Genomic DNA, 19226 nt, shown 5'->3' with positions numbered 1-19226 from the left:
CTTATTATTTTACAGAATTGTTTCCACTGACTGTTTTGTTTCTCTGTGCATCTCATCTACAGGACTGCCATGTTCTGACATTCAGCAGCACAGGCTCTGTCTCTGATCACTTAGTCCTGCATCCTCAGCTCGCCACTGGAAATTTCATCATCAAGGCCATTTGGCTTCCTGGATCACAGACTGAATTGGCTATCATCACTGCTGATTTTGTCAAGGTGATTAATACTGGATTTCTGCAAGTCCTTAAGGTTTAGATTTAGTGTATCAAATTAAAGGCCATAAGTCTTAAATGGCACCAGAAAGTCTTAATTATGGTTTAAAGAGGTCTTAAATTTGGGGACAGAAATACAAGAATTGCCTAACTAAAGCTGGTTTCATTGACTGAATATGAGCGCTACTTTGTGTACTCCAGTTACCAGGGAAACATTATATTTGGAGAGGGTGCATGCTCCAGAGCCAAATGGGAGGAGCTGGAGCTCTAGCTCCTCCTTGCTGGAGGTAATGGGTGGAGGTAGACACCTAGCCACACCCTAACCCTTCCCCTTAACCTATCGCTAAACATAACTCCACCCATTAGTTCACACAGAGGTGGAGCTAGAGGCCATTTGGCTCTGCATATATTTCTGCTGTTGTGAAAGCGCCATCTGCTGGCAGAGGATGAATTTGCGTTTTCAATAACTACTGTTATTGTTCAGAATGATGCGAAAATTGACCCATATGCAGCAAACACAGTGTTGTAAATGTAATCGGTGGATAGACAAAAAGCTACTGCTAAAGCATTTAAATCCAAACAATTAAGACACTAACATAATGTTTGTTATTTAATATAACAATTAATTGATAATTATTTAAATGAATATAATAATTGATACATTTGACTCTTTGACTTTTTTTTTTTTTCTTTTTTTTTTTTAAAGACTGAAATTTAAAAACCTGTATCTGAATTATAAATTGTTTTTATGGTCATTTTACAGATTAATATGTTACCATAGACATTGCCCTATCCTGCTCATTTGGTATTATTTTTTGTGCAGAGTCTTAGAAAGTTCTTAGTCTTAAATTTGATTTTAAAAATCCTGCAGATACCCTTTATTATTAAGTAAATTAAAATAAATTGGCACATGAATTAAATAAATGTATAAATAAATAAATGTTAAATATGTTTGGGCGTAATAATATTTTTCTTTTTATGAAAGATACCACTTATGTTCACCAAAGCTGCATTTAAATCACAAATACAGCAAGAACATTAATATTGTTAAATGTTAATAAAAATGTAAAATACGTTTTCTGTTTTAATATATTTTAAGATGTAATATATTCCTGTGATGCAAAGGTTAATTTTTAAGTGCCGCATGATCCCTCAGAAATCATGCTAATATGCTGATTTAGTGCTCAAAAACATTTCTTATTTTTATTTATTTTTTATTTACTTTTTTTATGTTTTTATTTTTTATTTATTTTTTTACTGATTTTGTAGAAACCATAATACATTTTTCAGGATTTTTTGGTGAATAGAAAGTTTAAAGAACAGCATTTATTTGAAACAGAAATCTTTTGTAATATTATAAATGTCTTTACTGTCACCTTTGATCAATTTAATGCATCCTTGCTAATCAATTACATAAAAAAAAGTCTTACTAGCCCCAAACTTTTGAACACTAGTGATTGTACAAAAATAGTTCTTGTTGTGTTTAAATTAAAAATACATTTGTGACCCTGGAAATTTTTTAATAGTTGTATCTCGGCCAAATATTGTCCTATCCTAACAAACATTTGCCTGTATAGTCATGTTTCATCAAATCTATCAGTCGTAATGTCCTCTACGTGTTTTTTTTTTTTTGCAGATTTATGACTTATCTGTGGATGCCCTGAGCCCCATGTACTACTTCCTGTTACCAAGTTCAAAGATCAGAGATGCCACATTCCTGTTCAACGAGGAGGGCAAAAACATCATTGTGATCATGTCCTCAGCTGGCTACATGTACACTCAGATGATGGACGAGTCCAGCAGTGCCCAGCACGGCCCTTTCTATGTCACCAACGTTTTGGAGATCAACCACGAGGACCTGAAGGTTTTACAATGTTATAATTTCCTATATAATCCGATATACTGCAATAAGTTAACCAAGTGGATTCAGAATGGAATGAGTGTGATCGCATGCTGAGTTTGTTGTGTGTTTGCTTCGCAGGACAGTAATGGCCAGGTGGCTGGAGGCGGAGTCTCTGTGTATTACTCCCACGTCCTGCAGATGCTCTTCTTCAGCTACAGTCAGGGCAAGTCATTCGCTGCCACAGTGAGCTGTGGCAACATGGAAACAAGGAGACTCTTTACCATCAATGTCAAAGGGTAGGATTCCTCTTCCTCTTCTAAATTTGTACAGAAACATTCAATCTTTAAATGAGATTTTAACAGCCTTTCTCTGAAGCATTTTGCTTTTCTGTAATGTTTGTTTTCTTTGAACATACAGATCTAATGGAGGTAGTAAGACGTCTCCAGCACTCTGTCAGTGGTCAGAAGTGATGAACCACCCAGGTTTGGTGTGCTGTGTCCAGCAGACCACAGGAATCCCTCTGGTCATCATGGTAAAACCAGACACGTTCCTCATCCAGGAGATCAAAACTCTGCCTGCAAAAGCAAAGGTCAGTTTCTAGAATTTCCTGAGGAGGTATAAAAAAACACAGTTGAGATTGCAGAATCTGCAAAATGTTAATTATTTTACCAAAATAAGAGGGATCATACAAATACATATTATTTCTTTTAATTTAGTACAGACCTGAATAAGATATTTCACATTAAAGATGTTTACATATAGTCCACAGAAGAAAATAATAGTTGAATTTCCAAAAATTTATAAAAAAAAAATTCTGAAGAACAGCAGACAGTTTAACTATTCAGGACAAACAAGGGACTCATGAACAACTATCACAAACCGAAAAAAAAAACAAACAACAACAGTGGATCATTCAGGTAACATAACAGTATTAAAAATCAAGTGTATGTAAACTATTGAACGGGGTAGTTTTTGTTGACCATATGTAAACGTCTTTTGTGAAATATCTTTTTCAGGTCAGTACTAAATAAAAAATATGCTTTTTGTATGTTCCCTCTTATTTTGGTAAAATAATTAACATTTTGCAGATTCTGCAAGGTGCATGTAAACTTATGACCTCAACTGTATGTATTATGAAAGTCTGAAAAACAAGAATAATTTCTGTGATAAGTGTGAATCGTTTAATGCAACATCTGCTGTTTTGAATTTGTTTCACCCTCACCCACCACTTCTGAGGCTGCACTAATGTTTTTGTTCACTTCCTGAGGCTAACATATGCTCACACTAATTAATCGCAATTAATAATGTTAGATGTGATTAATCACAGAAAACTGTGCATTTATTCACAGCCTTGGAAATATTATTAAAAAAAAATCTCAAATTAAAAAAAAACATGTACAAATTATTGGGATTCAGTAATAATTAAAAGATTTGTGTTGAGTTTAGTGTTTGCATTAATGGTGCAATTTGATTATTGAATGCCAGAAATTAAGATTATCCATCTATATTAAAATGATCATTTCAAATGTGTGCGATTCTGGAATGATCTATTTGGGACTCAGGTGACTTAAGAACAAATGAATATCCACTGCTGTGGTCCATTTACCAGAGTCCAATATCTGTTAAACATGGTGAAAGTTCTCTTAGTAAATATATTATTCAGTGCACACTTGCAAAGAAGTTTATACGTACACTATGAATCCATTTTAGCATTGTATTTAGATTTTTAAATTGCTCTTATGTTTTTTCCACTTGTTACTCACCATGAAAATACCTAAAGAAGCTGGCATGATGTAAAAATATCAACCAGCCAACCAAATGTAGTACCAATACCAGCATACCAGAGGCTAGAATGGGCACAATTTTGTGCAGACACACATAAAGTCTTTCTCTTCCTCAGATTCAAGACATGGTTGCGATCCGTCACACTGCAAGCAACGAGCAGCAGCGCACCACCATGATACTGCTGTGTGAAGATGGCAGCCTTCGCATATACATGGCCAACGTGGAGAACACATCCTATTGGCTCCAGCCTTCCCTTCAGCCTAGCAGTGTGATCAGCATCATGAAACCTGTCCGCAAGCGCAAGGCAGCCACGGCCAGTAAGTCACGCCACATTTGCTCTGATTAATCAGGTTCAGTGTTGCTTAGAGATATTTATGTTCCTTTTTGTGTTTTTCCTCATCAGCCACACGCACATCCAGCCAAGTTACTTTCCCTGTAGACTTTTTTGAGCACAATCAACAGCTGACAGAGGTGGAGTTTGGAGGCAATGACCTGCTGCAGGTCTACAACGGCCAACAGATCAAACACCGCCTGAACTCTACAGGGATGTATGTGGCCAACACCAAGGTAAAAAAAATAAAAAATAAAAATGATTCCAGCTGCAAAATCATTTAGAAATTATCCAATTTTCAAAAATGAAAATTGCCCATTTTTTTGGGCTTTAAAAACTCACCGGCCATTCACTGCTATTATAAAGATTGAAAAAGCCAGGAGATTTTTTTTAATATAACTCTGATTTCATTTGTCTGAAAGAAGAAAGTCATATACACCTAGGATGGCTTGGGGGTGCGTAAATCATGGGGTGATTTTAGTCATGTATGTTGTTTCCTGTCAACAGCCTGGAGGTTTCACAGTGGAAGTAGTAAACAATAACAACTCAATGGTGATGACTGGGATGAGGGTGCAGGTTGGCACTCAGGCTATTGAGCGAGCTCCCTCCTACATTGAAATCTTTGGACGCACCATGCAGTTGAACCTGACCCGTTCCCGCTGGTTTGACTTCCCTTTCACTCGTGAGGAAGCCCTTCAGGCAGACAAGAAGCTCTCCATTTTCAGTAAGAGCCCAGCAGACAAAACAAAAAGAAAAGAAAAATAATTAATTATATTTATAAATTAGATTAAAAAATTAAATTACATTATTATTATTTTTTTTTTTTTACAATTTAGAATATTATATTGTGCAACTAAATTAAAGAAGATTGCAGATTTGTGTTTTATTTAGTCATTTACTTAAAGAAATTGTCATATGTATGTGAGAGTGTGCCTTTTTTTTTTGTTTGTTTTTTTTTTTTTTAAGTAACTGACACATTTTATTTATGCACAATACCAGTCAAAGGTTTTTGAACAGTAAGATTTTTAATGGTTTTAAAGAAGTCTCTTCTGCTCACCAAGCCTGCATTTATTTGATCCAAATAGCAAAAACAGTAATATTGTGAAATGTTTACTATTTAAAATAACTGCTTTCTATGTGAATAATTAATGTGATCAAAGCTACATTTTCAGCATCATTACTCCAGTCTTCAGTGTCACATGATCCTTCAGAAATCATTCTAATATGCTGATTTGCTGAAACGTTTTTATTATCAATATTTATAATGGTTTGAGTACTTTTTTTTTTTTTTCTTTCTTTCTTTTTTTTTTTTTTTTTTTTTTAGGTGAATCTGAAAGATCCGAAGATCATTTATCTGATATTTTATCTGAAAGTTTTTGTAACAATATACACTATACAATTCAAAAGCTTGGAGTCAGTATAATATTTATTTATTTACTTATTTATTGTTAAATAAATTATAGAAATTAATACTTTTATTTAGCAAGGATGCTTTAAATTGACCAAAAGTGATGACAAAGACGTTTATAATGTTACAAAAGATTTCAGATAAATGCTATTCTTCTGAACTTTCTGTTCAAAGAAACCAGAAAAAATTCTCAGCTGTTTTCAACAAAATAATTTGTATTTTTTTCTAGCAGAAAATCAGAATATTAGAATGATTTCTGATTTCAGAATGTTAGAATGATCATGTGACTGGAGTAATGATGCTAAAAATTCAGCTTTGACATCACAGGAATAAATTACATTATAAATTGTATTCAAATAGATTTTTTTTTTTGCTGTATTTTAGGTCAAATAAATGCAGAATTGGTATGCAGAAGAGACCTCTTTAAAAAAAACATTAAAAATCTTACTGTTCAAAAACTTTTGACTAGTAGTGTATGTCATTTATGTAAATGACCAATTGCAGTTTAATTAAGTTGTTAAATTGAATTCCAAACATTTAAGCTCTTAACATTAGTGGTTATTATAATTAATAATGCTGATTCTTTTTTTCTTTCAGTTGGTGCTTCAGTCGATCCAGCAGGTGTCACCATGCTGGACTCCATTAAGATATATGGCAAAACCAAAGAGCAGTTCGGCTGGCCAGATGAGCCTCCGGAGGACTTCCCTTCAGCTGCCGTCAACAACGTGTGCAGCCCCAACCTAAACCAGGGCAACGGCACCGGAGACAGTGACATCACCAGCCCCATCACAACAAGTGGCACTGTATTGGAGAGGTACACTTGTCTCCTAACCCTGTGTGCTCTTTCAGCCAATTACTTAATATGATTTCCTGTAAAGAAAAAAAAAACACGTCTTCTATCTTTGTCTTCATTTCACTTAATTCACTGCATTTAATCTGTATTATTGTCTCAAGAGTGCCCATAATCAATGTCAATTAACGTAACTGAAATGAAGAGCAGAGGAGACAGAAGGGAGTTGGGGGAGGGGTGTGCGTGACGTGTCCAGTGCATGGCTGCCATCATAATGACCTCGTGCTCGCATGCTTACGTTTCCTGTGTTTGACATACAAAATCATTTTTACGCATTTCTTTTCTGTGATCCTCACACATTTTTCTTTTTCTTTGCTCCCTAAAACAATAAAAAAAAAGTTGTGAAACTGAGTCCTTATCAGCCTTGGACCGGTTAGTAACCGCCCTTTCTCTGCTTGTGTGCATGGTGTTTTGCTCGTGTGTGTGTGTGTGTGTGTGTGTGTGTGTGTGTGTGTGTATGTGCGAGAGACAGCAGTCAGACTGAGCTTGCTCTGGTGTAGATCATGCAGGACTATTACAGCATTTCTAAAGACATTAGTAATCACATAGGTGTTTTACTTTAACGCTTTTAACGTTTGATTATTTGTTATGGTTTGAAACTGGCAATGCTTTGAATGATGTAGTATATGATTTGAATATGTTAGTATGGACTGATAGAATTTTAATATTATGCATTGCTTTCCCTATCTAACTGTTGTCTGATCTCTAGGTTGGTGGTCAGCTCATTGGAAGCTCTAGAGAGCTGCTTTGCTGTGGGATCCCCCAATGAAAAGGTGAGAATCTTTTTCACTTTGTGATTAGGGATATCAAATGTACAAGATATCCCTAAGGGGCCGCTATGAGATCACATGACCAGCTGATATACTTCTCACTTTATTTACGAAAGTAAGGGTTACCCCTTTAACAAAATAAACATCTTATAAAAATCTTAATACAAAAAATAATTTCTTAATTCTGCGTGTTTTAATGAGTATTTTCAAATCTAGAAACCAGTTTGTGTTGCCTCATAATATTAATAATAATATAACTTTTTTTTTTTTGTCTCTTAGAAATACACATTTGATAGTAGCTTGAGTTAGGACGCAGATATAGATTTATGTTCATTATCAAAATAAGTAGTATCTGTAAAAATTGTAGCAACCTCATTTTTATATGGTGAAATTTAATTATTCTGACCGTTTGAAGGTTTGTTTGTTTTTTATTTATTTATTTATTTATTTATTTTTTATTTACCATTGGTCTTCCATAGTAGCATACATTTAGATCATGGTAATGACAGTTAAAACCACAAATATAGCACCTCAATACCATGGTAAAAATGTAATATGGTTTCCAGGTGTTTTAATGAAAAACAGTAGTCTAAATTTAGTGTGAATGCATAAACAAACTATATTCCATTTCTCCTCCTTCAATAATACAATAATAATTTAATAAATGTCTACATTAATAATATAATAAAATTCGACACAAATATACCCACATTACTGGCACAATACCACTGTGCAGTTAGTGCTACTACAGTAAATCTATGGTAAATTATGGCGATTTGTAGATTAAAAAGTCTTCTGACTGTATAGTTGTGCACAGTGTTTCTCCTGTTTGTCAGCGCTGTTTCATCTGGCATTAAACAGAGTCATTTGTGTTCTTCACTGAATTCAAGCACTTCACACTAGATCTCACAGCACTGTTTAGTGACTGAGACTCATCAGAGAGTAAACGCATCTGCCCTAGTAAGTTTGCGCCGTGCCACTGTTTGAACTTTGATCGGCGCGGGTAAACGGTCCGAGTGGCGCTCTTTAAATTAACTAGCACTCATTCGTTCTGCCTTTGCCAGATAAACATTATATTGAACATTTATCAAACGCCTGTTATCGTTTATCGAGGAAATTTATATTGCGTTATAATTAGCATTATTGATTTATCGCCCAGCCCAACTTCTAATTATTACAATGTATTTTACTTTTTAAATTTTTTTTTATATTTATCATTTTTTATTTTATTTCAGTTAACAGATGTGACTTTTAATAGTTTTAATGCAGAATTACAACACTTTTGCTGCAAGGTTTTTTCATTTGTTTTCAATGAAGTTTTCATTTACATGTGACGTTCCATCCCTACATTCTACAGGAGAAAAATAAAGTAGCAGCTCTAGAGTTGGCCACTCTCCTCCTGTCCATCCCCACTCCTGCTGGGGTACAACAGCAAACCAAAGGCCTTTTGGCTAGCCTGCACACCAGCCGCACAGCCTACCACAACCACAAGGTACAAACATGATCGTTGCTCAGAACTTTATGCTGTGTTAGACATGAATTACTGCATCTTTAAGCTCAGCTTTCTAACCAGTGCTTAATCTGTGTTCAGGATCAGTCTCTGCTGAGCAATGCAGTGCAGTGTCTGAACAGCTGCAGTAAAGAAGGGAAGGAGCTGGATCCTGATGTATTCCAGAGGCTGGTGATTACAGCCCGCTCCATCGCTATTATGAGACCCAACAACCTTGTGCACTTCACAGAGTCCAGACTGCCTCCATCAGACACTGGTACACATATTGAACCTCTTAGACGTTCATCTTGTCATTCTTCTATGTGCCTATTCACAAAGTCAGTTTTTCTTCTTAGATGTGGGTGATGATGGGAAGGATGGACTGAAACAAGCTGATACTGACAGCTGTAGCTTCATCATGCAGCTGGTCACTAACTTCTGGAAGCTTCATGCTCTCAAACCCAAGAATGCATTTTTGGCTCCCGCCTGTTTGCCAGGTACATAATCATGTGATTATTGATTTGATTCACACTAGGAGTTCATTGATTTATTGTTTCAGGAAACTGACGTTTTTACGTTTTAGGTCTAACTCACATTGAAGCCACAGTCAATGCACTGGTTGATATCATTCACGGTTACTGCACATGTGAGCTGGATTACATCAATGTGGCATCTAAAATCTACATGCAGATGCTGCTCTGCCCTGTATGTATCCTCTTGTCATTTTTCCTTAATCCATACATTTTATGAACAATTAAAGTTGCAATTTTTACATCTTTCTCGTCTACAGGACACCTCTGTGAGCTTTGCTTGCAAACAGGCTCTGATTAGAGTTTTGAGACCCAGAAACAAACGCAGACATGTGACCTTACCTTCTCCCCCACGCTCCAACACGCCCATGGGTACGAGCCCTGCCTTTGTGAATCATACAAACACCTCTCAATGAATCAACCCCAAAAATGCATTTCTGTGCTTTCATATCCTAGGAGATAAAGATGATGATGATGACGACGATGCTGATGAGAAGATGCAACCATCTAACATGACGGGAGGGGAAGGTGGCAGGCAAGAGAGTCAAGAGCAAAGCGAGGTGGACCACGGAGACTTTGAGATGGTGGTGAGTTTTGCAACCACTATGAGTCCAGCTGTTGGACACTTGAAGTGTTAATAAGTATATCTGACAATGATTAGACTATAATATGTATGAATGTCAGCAAACTAACATTTACTAAACCAATAAGTTATTGGGCAATAATAATCATCTTTAAATCATGCAAGGGCATATAATTATATATTAATAGACCGCATAATGAACAAATAATCATCACAAGTCAAGGTGCGTTAAAGTTTATTCCTAAGCATATTTTCCAGGTATTCCAGAATGTGCACAATAAATCAGGAAGAAAACAACAACAATCGACAAAATTTGCCCAAGTAGATTCACACAGTTATGAATAATGATGCACAAATATGAGCTGATCTGCTACTTTATGTAGAACCTGAGAATACTTAAAAAGTCCAATTCATGCTTTTAAGAGCCAACTGCCAAAAAATCAGCCTCTGGTGAAACATCTGTAATAAATGCTTCAATTAAATGTTTGAGATGGTGTTAGTTTAAAACAAGTCTTTTTCTAAACTACTGTATGTAAAGAAGGCGGTTATTATGTAATTCTCTCCTCTCTTTGTTTGATATGCAGTCTGAATCTATGGTCCTGGAGACGGCAGAGAATGTGAACAATGGAAACCCTTCTCCTCTTGAAGCTCTGCTGGCAGGGGCGGAGGGCTTCCCACCCATGCTGGACATCCCACCAGACGCTGATGATGAGACCATGGTGGAGCTGGCTATAGCTCTCAGTCTGCAACAAGACCAGCAAGGTCACTGTTTACACTTTTCTGCCCCTTTGAAATAAAAAAATATATTATAAAATGGACGCTGCTGGTCAAATGGTTGGAATACGTACAGTTTTAATGTTTTTTTAGGTGTCTTATGCGCACCAAAGCTGAATTTATTTGATCAAAATTACACTAAAAATAGTAAAATTGTAAAAATATTTCTGTTGTGATGTGCTTTCTGTGATGACCAAGCAGAGCTTTCTGCAGTCATTACAGCTTTGCCATCACAGGAATAATTTTTTTTAAAACACATTAAAGGAGAAAACTGTTCTTTGAAATTGTTTTACAGTATTACTGTTTTACTGTATTAATCAAATAAATACAGCCTTGGTGAACGTTTAAAAATGTTTTACATTTTTTTTAAAACATTAAAAATCTTGGTTGTATCTAATGTGTATGTTGCATGTGTTTGCAGGCAGCAGCAGCAGTGCTTTGGGTCTACAGAGTCTGGGTCTATCCGGCCAGGCCCCAAGTTCCTCATCTTTGGACGCAGGAACCCTTTCAGACACTACTGCATCAGGTAACTGCACCCATCTCTCCACAAGACACTTTTTCAGTTAGGGGTGGACAATCTGATGATTTTATATTGTGATCTTGAAGATGCCCACAATCTACTTTTGAATCGAAAGAGAGATTGTGGTCTTATGCCCTCATAATAATTTTGAAGGGATAGTTCACTCAAAAATGAAAATTCTCGTTAATTACTCACCCTCGTGTTTCAAACCCACAAGACCTTTGTTCATCTTTGGAACACAAATTAAGATATTGTTGATGAAATCACACACAGCAACACAACTACCAGTAAGGACATCATTAAAATAGTCCATGTGACATCAGTGGTTAAATGAAGCTACGAGAATACTTTTTGTGCGCAAAGAAAACAAGAATAGCAACTTTATTCAACAAGTTCTTTTCTTCCCTGTCTGGATACTCCCTGTACATTTCAGAATTGGGGAACATGCAATTCAGATCATGATTGATTTAACTTTTTTAGAAGATTGCCCACCCCTACTTTCTTTCATGCTTACTGCATGCTCACCCAGCATTCCTCTTGTCATCCCTTCATGTCCCATTATTCCTTAAATTACAATCATTTTCAAACATATGGTTGTTTTTCTATGTATATGTTCGTGTGCACCTTTAGAAACCCCCCTTAGCAAAGCCTGCTGTTTTTTTCCTGTAACAGCTCTGGTTATGCTTTCAGCCCCAGCCTCGGATGATGAGGGTAGCACAGCGGCCACAGATGGCTCCACGCTGCGCACCTCTCCCGCCGAGCACGGGGGCAGTGTGGGCTCCGAGAGCGGCGGCAGCGCCATTGACTCAGTTGCAGGAGAACACAATGGTAAGACTCAATTTTTACTGTTTGTCTCAGGTTTTTGGGCATAGATTGTTTTGGAGAGTTTTATCCACTCAGGATTATGTATTTGTTTCAGTGTCTGGCCGCAGCAGTGCTTATGGGGACACGACTGTTGAAGGACACCCTGCAGGACCTGGCAGTGTGAGCTCCAGCACGGGGGCCATCAGCACCACCACGGCCCAGCATGAAGGAGACGGATCAGAGGGTGAAGGAGAGACAGAGGGCGACATACACACCAGCAACAGGTCTGTCTATATGATGAAACACTTGTGTGTTACTGAAACTTAGAATAAAATACACTTTATATACGTTTATTTAGCCTTTGAATGTGGCTTTACTAATTATAATCAAAGCCCATAACTATCCTTTTAATAGTTTGTTTAATACGGTTAAGCTTCTTTAAAACAATGTGTTGTATAAAGCACTATATAAATAAAGATAACTTGTTTTGAAGTTTCTGTATAATGACTTTCTATCTGCTTATCTCACTCCTCTTTTTAGGTTGCACATGGTGCGTTTGATGCTCTTGGAGCGTCTCTTGCAGCACCTGTCCCAGCTTCACACTGTAGGTGGAGTTCAAGCTATCCCCTACATGCAGGTCATCCTCATGCTGACCACAGATCTGGACGGAGAGGACGAGAAAGACAAGGGAGCACTGGACGACCTTCTGGCCCAGCTCATCGCCGAGCTCGGCATGCACAAGAAGGTGAGACTGTGTTACAAAAAGGAAAAAAAAAAGAACTTTACTTAAATGCATTTTTCTTGCATGAAGAACAGAATATGTATTGTCATTTTTGGTTTCCAGGATGTTTCAAAGAAGAATGAGCGCAGCTCCATAAATGAGGTGCACCTGGTCATTATGAGGCTCCTCAGTGTCTTCATGTCCCGCACCAAGTCTGGCTCAAAATCCTCCTCTGAGGTAACACTCAACTTCAGTCTGGTAATACAGTGCTCAAAAGGCTTTGTTCTAAAGGTTTAAATGTTATTTTCCACAAAACACAAAGCCTGAGAATTAAACCTCATTCCAAACTTCCAGTCAAATATTTGGATTCAATTAATTTATTTAAAAAAAAAAAAAATCCTACTGACCTGTCGGCACTAATGGCAGTTGTGCTTTGGGTGTTCCGAATTCGATTTCCTGATCCCATCCCTCTTTCTCTCTCCCACTTGCTTCCTGTCATATCTCCACTGTCCTATCAAGAAAAAAATGGCAAAGAAAAAAAAAAATCATACTGACCTGATCTGTCTGTTTTTGTTTTTTTGTAAACTTATACAAAACTTATACTAATATAATTTTTATTTGAGATTAAGATTTAAATTCTTTAAGAAACAAAATGTATAAATAAAATGTATAATTGAATTCTTATTTATTTTCTTATTTATTTATTTTTAGGAAATGTATTATTAACTGTATTATTATTGATGCATACTTGTAGTAATAATAATGGAAATGTAATAATAAACTTTAAAATCTGCCAGTAATTTACTTTTGATAATGTAAAATGTAAAAACTGAAATGATAAAAACTGCCATAAAATCTTTTTACCAGTAAAGCACCATTCGCACATCAGTTTCAAAATACCGTTACATTTTATGACAAATGAAAAATACACATTTTGTTTTCATTATTGTGTGAAACCTTCAAATTTATGTAGCTGCTTTTGGCCCAAAGACATCGTGTTAGACGACTTTAGATTAGATACATTTTTTTAACTTTCATAAACAGTGCAGAGTAAATGCGAAATCTGCATCAATATGTTCAGAATGAATTTACCGGTATTTTTGAAAATGCCTTGTTCATACATGATCTCTTAACGGTTATTTACCAGTAAAGACTGAATGTGTGATAGGGACTATTGATTGGCAGCCGCACTATTTGATTGGCATTTGGCCATCTTTTCTTTACACCTATTTGCATACTGAATTTAGATTAGTCTTCTTGCCTTGTTTTAACAGTGTTAACTTTAACACTGTTTTGTTTCAGGAAGTGTACATTCCTAATACTGTTGTTTACATGTTTTTACCAGGTTCAGTTTGCAAAGCAGTGAATGTGAAAACTGTTAAATAATTCGGTTTCATCTCTGTTTTCCGGCCAGTCGTCTTCTCTCATCTCCAACGCAACAGCCACCGCTCTGCTCAGCATGGGAGCGATAGACTACTGCCTGCATGTGCTCAAATCTCTGCTGGAGTTCTGGAAGACTCAGCAGGGCGAGGAGGAGCCGACAGCCACCAGTCAGCTCCTGAAACCCCACACTTCCTCCTCACCCCCAGACATGAGCCCCTTCTTCCTGCGCCAGTATGTCAAGGTACAGGCCTGGTCTTAAAAAGCTTGCTTTTAAATACATGTATTGCTTAAGAAAAAAATCCTGATGTTCATATTATGGGTGTGTTTCTCAGGGCCACGCTGCTGATGTGTTTGAAGCGTACTCTCAGCTCCTCACCGAGATGGTTCTCCGACTGCCGTACCAGATTAAGAAAATCGCAGACGCCAACCCGCGCATCCCACCGCCAATCTTTGATCACTCCTGGTTCTATTTTCTGTCAGAGGTAATGCACCTCATTCACTTTTGGCCCGTGCTGAAGAGTTTTCAATGAATATTTTAGCACGAATCAACTTTCTTCAATCATCTTCCAGTATCTGATGATCCAGCAGACGCCATTCGTGAGGCGACAAGTGAGGAAGCTCCTGCTGTTCATCTGCGGATCCAAAGAGAAGTACCGTCAACTCAGAGACCTCCACACACTTGACTCTCACGTGCGGGGCATCAAGAAGCTTCTGGAGGAGCAGGGCATCTTCCTGAGGGGAGGAATCGTCACTGCGTCATCTGGCTCCGCTTTACAGTATGATACACTCATCAGTCTGGTGAGTAACAGGCTTGTGTGATTCACTATGAATTTGTCTTGTTTGAGTTCAGATTTACATGAACGTTTTTCCTTTTACACAGATGGAGCATCTTAAAGCATGTGCTGAAATAGCCACTCAGAGGACGATCAACTGGCAGAAGTTCTGCATGAAGGATGACTGTAAGTGTACAATGTGTCCTACATTTCCTTTTATGCATTTGCAGTTCTTCCATTCCCTAGGAATCGAGCCAATGACCTTAGCGTTAACGTCATGCTCTACATTTTCAGTTAAATAAAGGCTATTAGCTATTATAGTTCTCTTAGTTGTAAAGTCACTTGTGGTACTAATTGAATTCTCTCTGTGTGTAGCGGTGTTGTACTTCCTGCTTCAAGTAAGTTTCCTGGTGGATGAGGGTGTTTCTCCAGTCCTGCTGCAGCTGCTCTCTTGTGCCTTATGTGGCAGTAAAGTCCTGGCGGCTTCCTCCTCTGGAGCTTCAGGTGGAGGTTCTGGAGGATCATCTCAACCCTCTCAGAGCAAATCCTCCAGCAAGAAGAGCAAAAAAGAAGACAAAGAAAAGGACAAAGAAGGTTTGATGATTTTCATTGATCTTTTAGCGTTACACAACTACTCATTTAGGATTAATAATCAGAGCAAAATACTTCCATGGTACTTTTCTCAATGTTCCTGTTGTGTTTTCTCCAGGAGATGGAGCTGGCAGTCAGGAAGATCAGCTATGTACGGCTCTGGTCAGTCAGCTTAATAAATTTGCAGATAAGGAGACACTTATTCAGTTCCTGCGTTGCTTCCTGCTCGAGTCCAACTCTTCATCTGTGCGCTGGCAAGCCCACTGCCTCACGCTGCATATCTACAGGTACTTTGCTACTAGATCCGAGCACCTTCCCTAAACACAGCCTCTCGTGTCCTATGTTTTGAGCTCGATCCAGAAGTTCCATTGTGTTAAATATAATGAATATTTGCCTTGCAGGAACTCAAACAAATCCCAGCAGGAGTTGCTGCTCGACCTGATGTGGGCCATTTGGCCAGAACTACCCGCTTATGGTCGTAAAGCAGCTCAGTTTGTCGACCTGCTCGGATACTTCTCCCTCAAAACACCTCAGACGGAAAAGAAGGTCTGTGACTTATCAAATTACGGGGTAGAATTTGATTTGTAATGAACATACAGTGTCTTTTAAAAGTTTGGGGTCAGATTAGGATAGGACTTTTTAAGGGGGACATCGGATGGCCATTTTCCAAAAGTTGGTATGATTCTTCATGATCTTCATGAAATGTCTGCAACATACTTTGGTTAAAATTCCTTAATGGTCATGTAAAACAACACCTTTTTACCTTGTCAAATACAGCTCTGTTCACAGTGATCCGTTTCAGTGCATGTCTCTTTGAACGCTAATGAGCTACTGCTCACCCCCCCCCTTTCTGTTTTTATGTATTCGGTTACCATTAAAAGCAAAACTTATGTCAAGAGAAAGTGAAAACTGTTATGATCACTTTTACATTCAATTACAAAAAAAAACTGTGTTGCTTACGAGACATTGTTGTCACTACAGACAATCTGTCGGGGTTGTGGGCGGGGCCTGAGCAATGTGATGTCATACTGCTCAGAAAATCAAAATGGCATGATTGAGACCGTTTAGTTTTTGGGGGGATTAAAAAAAAAAGTAGTGAATAGAATTTTATCATTTTAAGGTGGTTGTGTTCAAACATTGCTAAGACACATTTACATGCAAACTCCATGTAAAAGTGAATTTTGCATTCGATGTCCCCTTTAAATGTGTTTGAAAGTCTCTTATACTCACCAAGGTTGCATTTATTTGATCAAAAATACAGTAAAACGGTCATATTTTGAAATATTACAGTGTAAAGGAACTGTTTTCTATTTTAATATTTCAAAATGTAATTAAATTTAATATTTTTGTGGAAACGGATACATTTTTTTTTTAATCAAGTTTCTTGGATTAGAAAGTTCAAAACTATTTATTTGAAATAAAATCTTTTGTAATATTGTAAATGTTTCTTTTGATCAATGTAGTATGTCCTTGATGAATACAAGTATACATTTCTTTAAAAAAAAGTTGAATGGTAGTGTAGTAGGTTAGTTATTTAGAGTGTTGTTCATTGCAGCTAATGTTTTGATTCTGTGTTTTCCAGCTGAAGGAATACTCTCAGAAGGCTGTAGAAATTTTGAGGGCACAGAACCACATTCTAACCAATCATCCCAATTCAAACATATACAAGTAAGTGTTCCCAGCATGCTCTCATTAAAATATTTTGTATTATATTTTGAATCATGGTTGTGAGAACATCCCTGCATTTTTCATCTCTTCACACTTATCTTCTCAGCACCCTGTCTGGACTGGTGGAATTTGATGGATTTTACCTGGAGAGTGATCCTTGCTTGGTGTGCAACAATCCTGAAGTGCCCTTCTCTGTGAGTGATGTTCATTACATATCACTTTCAATGCTTGTTTTAGTTGTTATGGTTCTAAATGTTGGCCTACTTTATTCCCTGTGCTCTTAGAACATCAAACTCTCATCCATCAAAGTGGACACACGTTACACCACCACTCAGCAAGTGGTGAAACTGATTGGCAGCCACACTATCAGCAAAGTCACTGTGAAGATTGGCGATCTCAAGAGAACCAAGATGGTTCGCACAATCAACCTCTACTACAACAACAGAACCGTACAAGCCATTGTAGAACTAAAGAACAAGTGAGCATGCTAATCAGACTCTTAAAAATGTCAATTTGTAGACATTTAATGAAATATTAAAATAATTTTTAATTAAAATGTTTTCGCAGACCTGCTCGTTGGCACAAAGCTAAGAAGGTGCAGTTGACCCCTGGCCAAACTGAAGTGAAGATTGACCTCCCTCTCCCCATTGTGGCCTCCAACCTGATGATTGAATTCTCTGATTTCTATGAGAACTACCAAGCGTCTACGGAGACCCTGCAGTGTCCTCGTTGCAGCGCCTCTGTACCGGCCAACCCTGGGGTCTGTGGCAACTGTGGAGAGAATGTGTATCAGTGCCACAAATGCAGGTATGCATTAGTTTGATATGGAACAAAGACCCAGGAAAACTCTCAAAATTGCAATGAAAGATTGTAATTGTTTTGAATTTTCCAGATCCATTAATTATGATGAAAAGGACCCATTCCTATGCAACGCCTGCGGTTTCTGTAAATATGCACGCTTTGACTTCATGCTGTATGCAAAACCCTGCTGTGCTGTGGATCCTATAGAAAATGAAGAAGATAGGAAAAAGGTATGGCAGTCATAAATATCTAATATATAAAAATAAATGTCCATTTATGTATATTGTGAGATACAAACAAACCTGGCTAATTTAGGAATAGTCTAAATGTAAAAATATATGCTGAAATTGCATCCACATACTAAACCATATGATTTATTGTGTCCAGGCTGTGACCAACATCAACACTCTACTCGACAAGGCTGACCGTGTTTACCACCAGCTCATGGGTCACCGGCCACAGCTGGAGAGTCTGTTGTCCAAAGTAAATGAGGCTGCACCTGAGAAACCACAGGTCAGTCTGTCAGCTTCTGCCTCAGACGGATCAACTCTTCTCTTTTGAATTACCTCAATGAGTTTTGGGTGTTATTCATGTTTTTTTCATGCCTCTTTACAGGATGATACTGGAGCAGGCGCTGGTCTTGGTACCTCTACTGCCAGTGTCAATCGGTACATTCAGCAGCTGGCACAGGAATACAGCGGAGACTGCAAGACTTCATTCGATGAGCTCTCCAAAATCATCCAGGTTAGAGATAAATAGAGCTGTTACTGTACCAGTACGGTAGTCGATAACAGTACCAGAGAATTTTCACAATATTGTTCATACCGCAACAAATTTAAGTAGCAACTGATATGCTATAAAAGTTAAATTAATTTTGTTTAATAGTGTTGGTAATTATTTTTTAATTATTAATTATATAATTAGATATTTATGTGTCTAGTGTTGATGATTTAATATTACAATTCAGTATTAATGTTTTTAATAATTAAAAATATATTATTATTGCTTTTATTTTATTTTCATATTAATATTATTAGTTTATTATCTATCTTGTTGATAATTATTGAATTTTTACATTATTATAATTTATGCAGCTACTCTGCAGTTCAAAAGTTTGGGATTAGTAAGATTTTTAATTTTTTTTTTTTATTTTTTTTTTGTTTTGTTTGTTTGTTTTTTTTAAAGTCTTGTCTGCCCATCAATGCTGCATTTATTTATTAAAAAAAACAGTAATAATGTGAAATATGATTGCAATTTAAAATAGTTCTTTTCTATTAAATACATTTTAAAATAGATTTGATTCCTGTGATGCAAAGCTGAATTTTCCTTAGCCATTACTCCAGTCTTCAGTGTCACATGACCCTTCGGAAATCCTTATAATATCATAATAT

The 19226-nt window shown here is 37.1% G+C and overlaps 1 protein-coding gene across 15 annotated transcripts in view; it reads left to right on the top strand.

Annotated features, from left to right (window-relative positions):
• ubr4 (ubiquitin protein ligase E3 component n-recognin 4) overlaps window positions 1–19226 on the top strand; it is a 62875-nt gene that overhangs the window by 28130 nt on the left and 15519 nt on the right. For 7 of the 15 annotated variants that reach the window (XM_051095783.1, XM_051095780.1, XM_051095772.1 and 4 more), the window contains 36 exons: window positions 63–215; window positions 1848–2075; window positions 2193–2350; window positions 2472–2643; window positions 3955–4156; window positions 4243–4406; window positions 4678–4894; window positions 6176–6392; window positions 6768–6800; window positions 7138–7201; window positions 8556–8690; window positions 8790–8964; window positions 9044–9184; window positions 9271–9392; window positions 9478–9589; window positions 9674–9804; window positions 10385–10562; window positions 10996–11100; window positions 11767–11922; window positions 12014–12182; window positions 12439–12643; window positions 12743–12856; window positions 14034–14243; window positions 14335–14484; window positions 14573–14800; window positions 14883–14961; window positions 15151–15369; window positions 15485–15653; window positions 15768–15912; window positions 16949–17034; window positions 17141–17228; window positions 17319–17512; window positions 17602–17841; window positions 17927–18065; window positions 18223–18348; window positions 18451–18579. In XM_051095783.1, the coding sequence (XP_050951740.1) occupies window positions 63–215; window positions 1848–2075; window positions 2193–2350; window positions 2472–2643; window positions 3955–4156; window positions 4243–4406; window positions 4678–4894; window positions 6176–6392; window positions 6768–6800; window positions 7138–7201; window positions 8556–8690; window positions 8790–8964; window positions 9044–9184; window positions 9271–9392; window positions 9478–9589; window positions 9674–9804; window positions 10385–10562; window positions 10996–11100; window positions 11767–11922; window positions 12014–12182; window positions 12439–12643; window positions 12743–12856; window positions 14034–14243; window positions 14335–14484; window positions 14573–14800; window positions 14883–14961; window positions 15151–15369; window positions 15485–15653; window positions 15768–15912; window positions 16949–17034; window positions 17141–17228; window positions 17319–17512; window positions 17602–17841; window positions 17927–18065; window positions 18223–18348; window positions 18451–18579 (5553 nt within the window). The remainder of the gene's footprint in view (window positions 1–62; window positions 216–1847; window positions 2076–2192; window positions 2351–2471; window positions 2644–3954; window positions 4157–4242; window positions 4407–4677; window positions 4895–6175; window positions 6393–6767; window positions 6801–7137; window positions 7202–8555; window positions 8691–8789; window positions 8965–9043; window positions 9185–9270; window positions 9393–9477; window positions 9590–9673; window positions 9805–10384; window positions 10563–10995; window positions 11101–11766; window positions 11923–12013; window positions 12183–12438; window positions 12644–12742; window positions 12857–14033; window positions 14244–14334; window positions 14485–14572; window positions 14801–14882; window positions 14962–15150; window positions 15370–15484; window positions 15654–15767; window positions 15913–16948; window positions 17035–17140; window positions 17229–17318; window positions 17513–17601; window positions 17842–17926; window positions 18066–18222; window positions 18349–18450; window positions 18580–19226) is intronic. The other 8 variants (XM_051095784.1, XM_051095778.1, XM_051095775.1 and 5 more) reach the window with 5 other exon arrangements.

The sequence above is a fragment of the Labeo rohita genome, chromosome 23 (genome assembly GCF_022985175.1).
Source record: "Labeo rohita strain BAU-BD-2019 chromosome 23, IGBB_LRoh.1.0, whole genome shotgun sequence".
Classification (NCBI taxonomy): domain Eukaryota; kingdom Metazoa; phylum Chordata; class Actinopteri; order Cypriniformes; family Cyprinidae; genus Labeo; species Labeo rohita.
The sequence above is the reverse complement of the archived record's forward strand: the minus strand, read 5'-3'. Positions and strand labels throughout refer to the sequence as shown.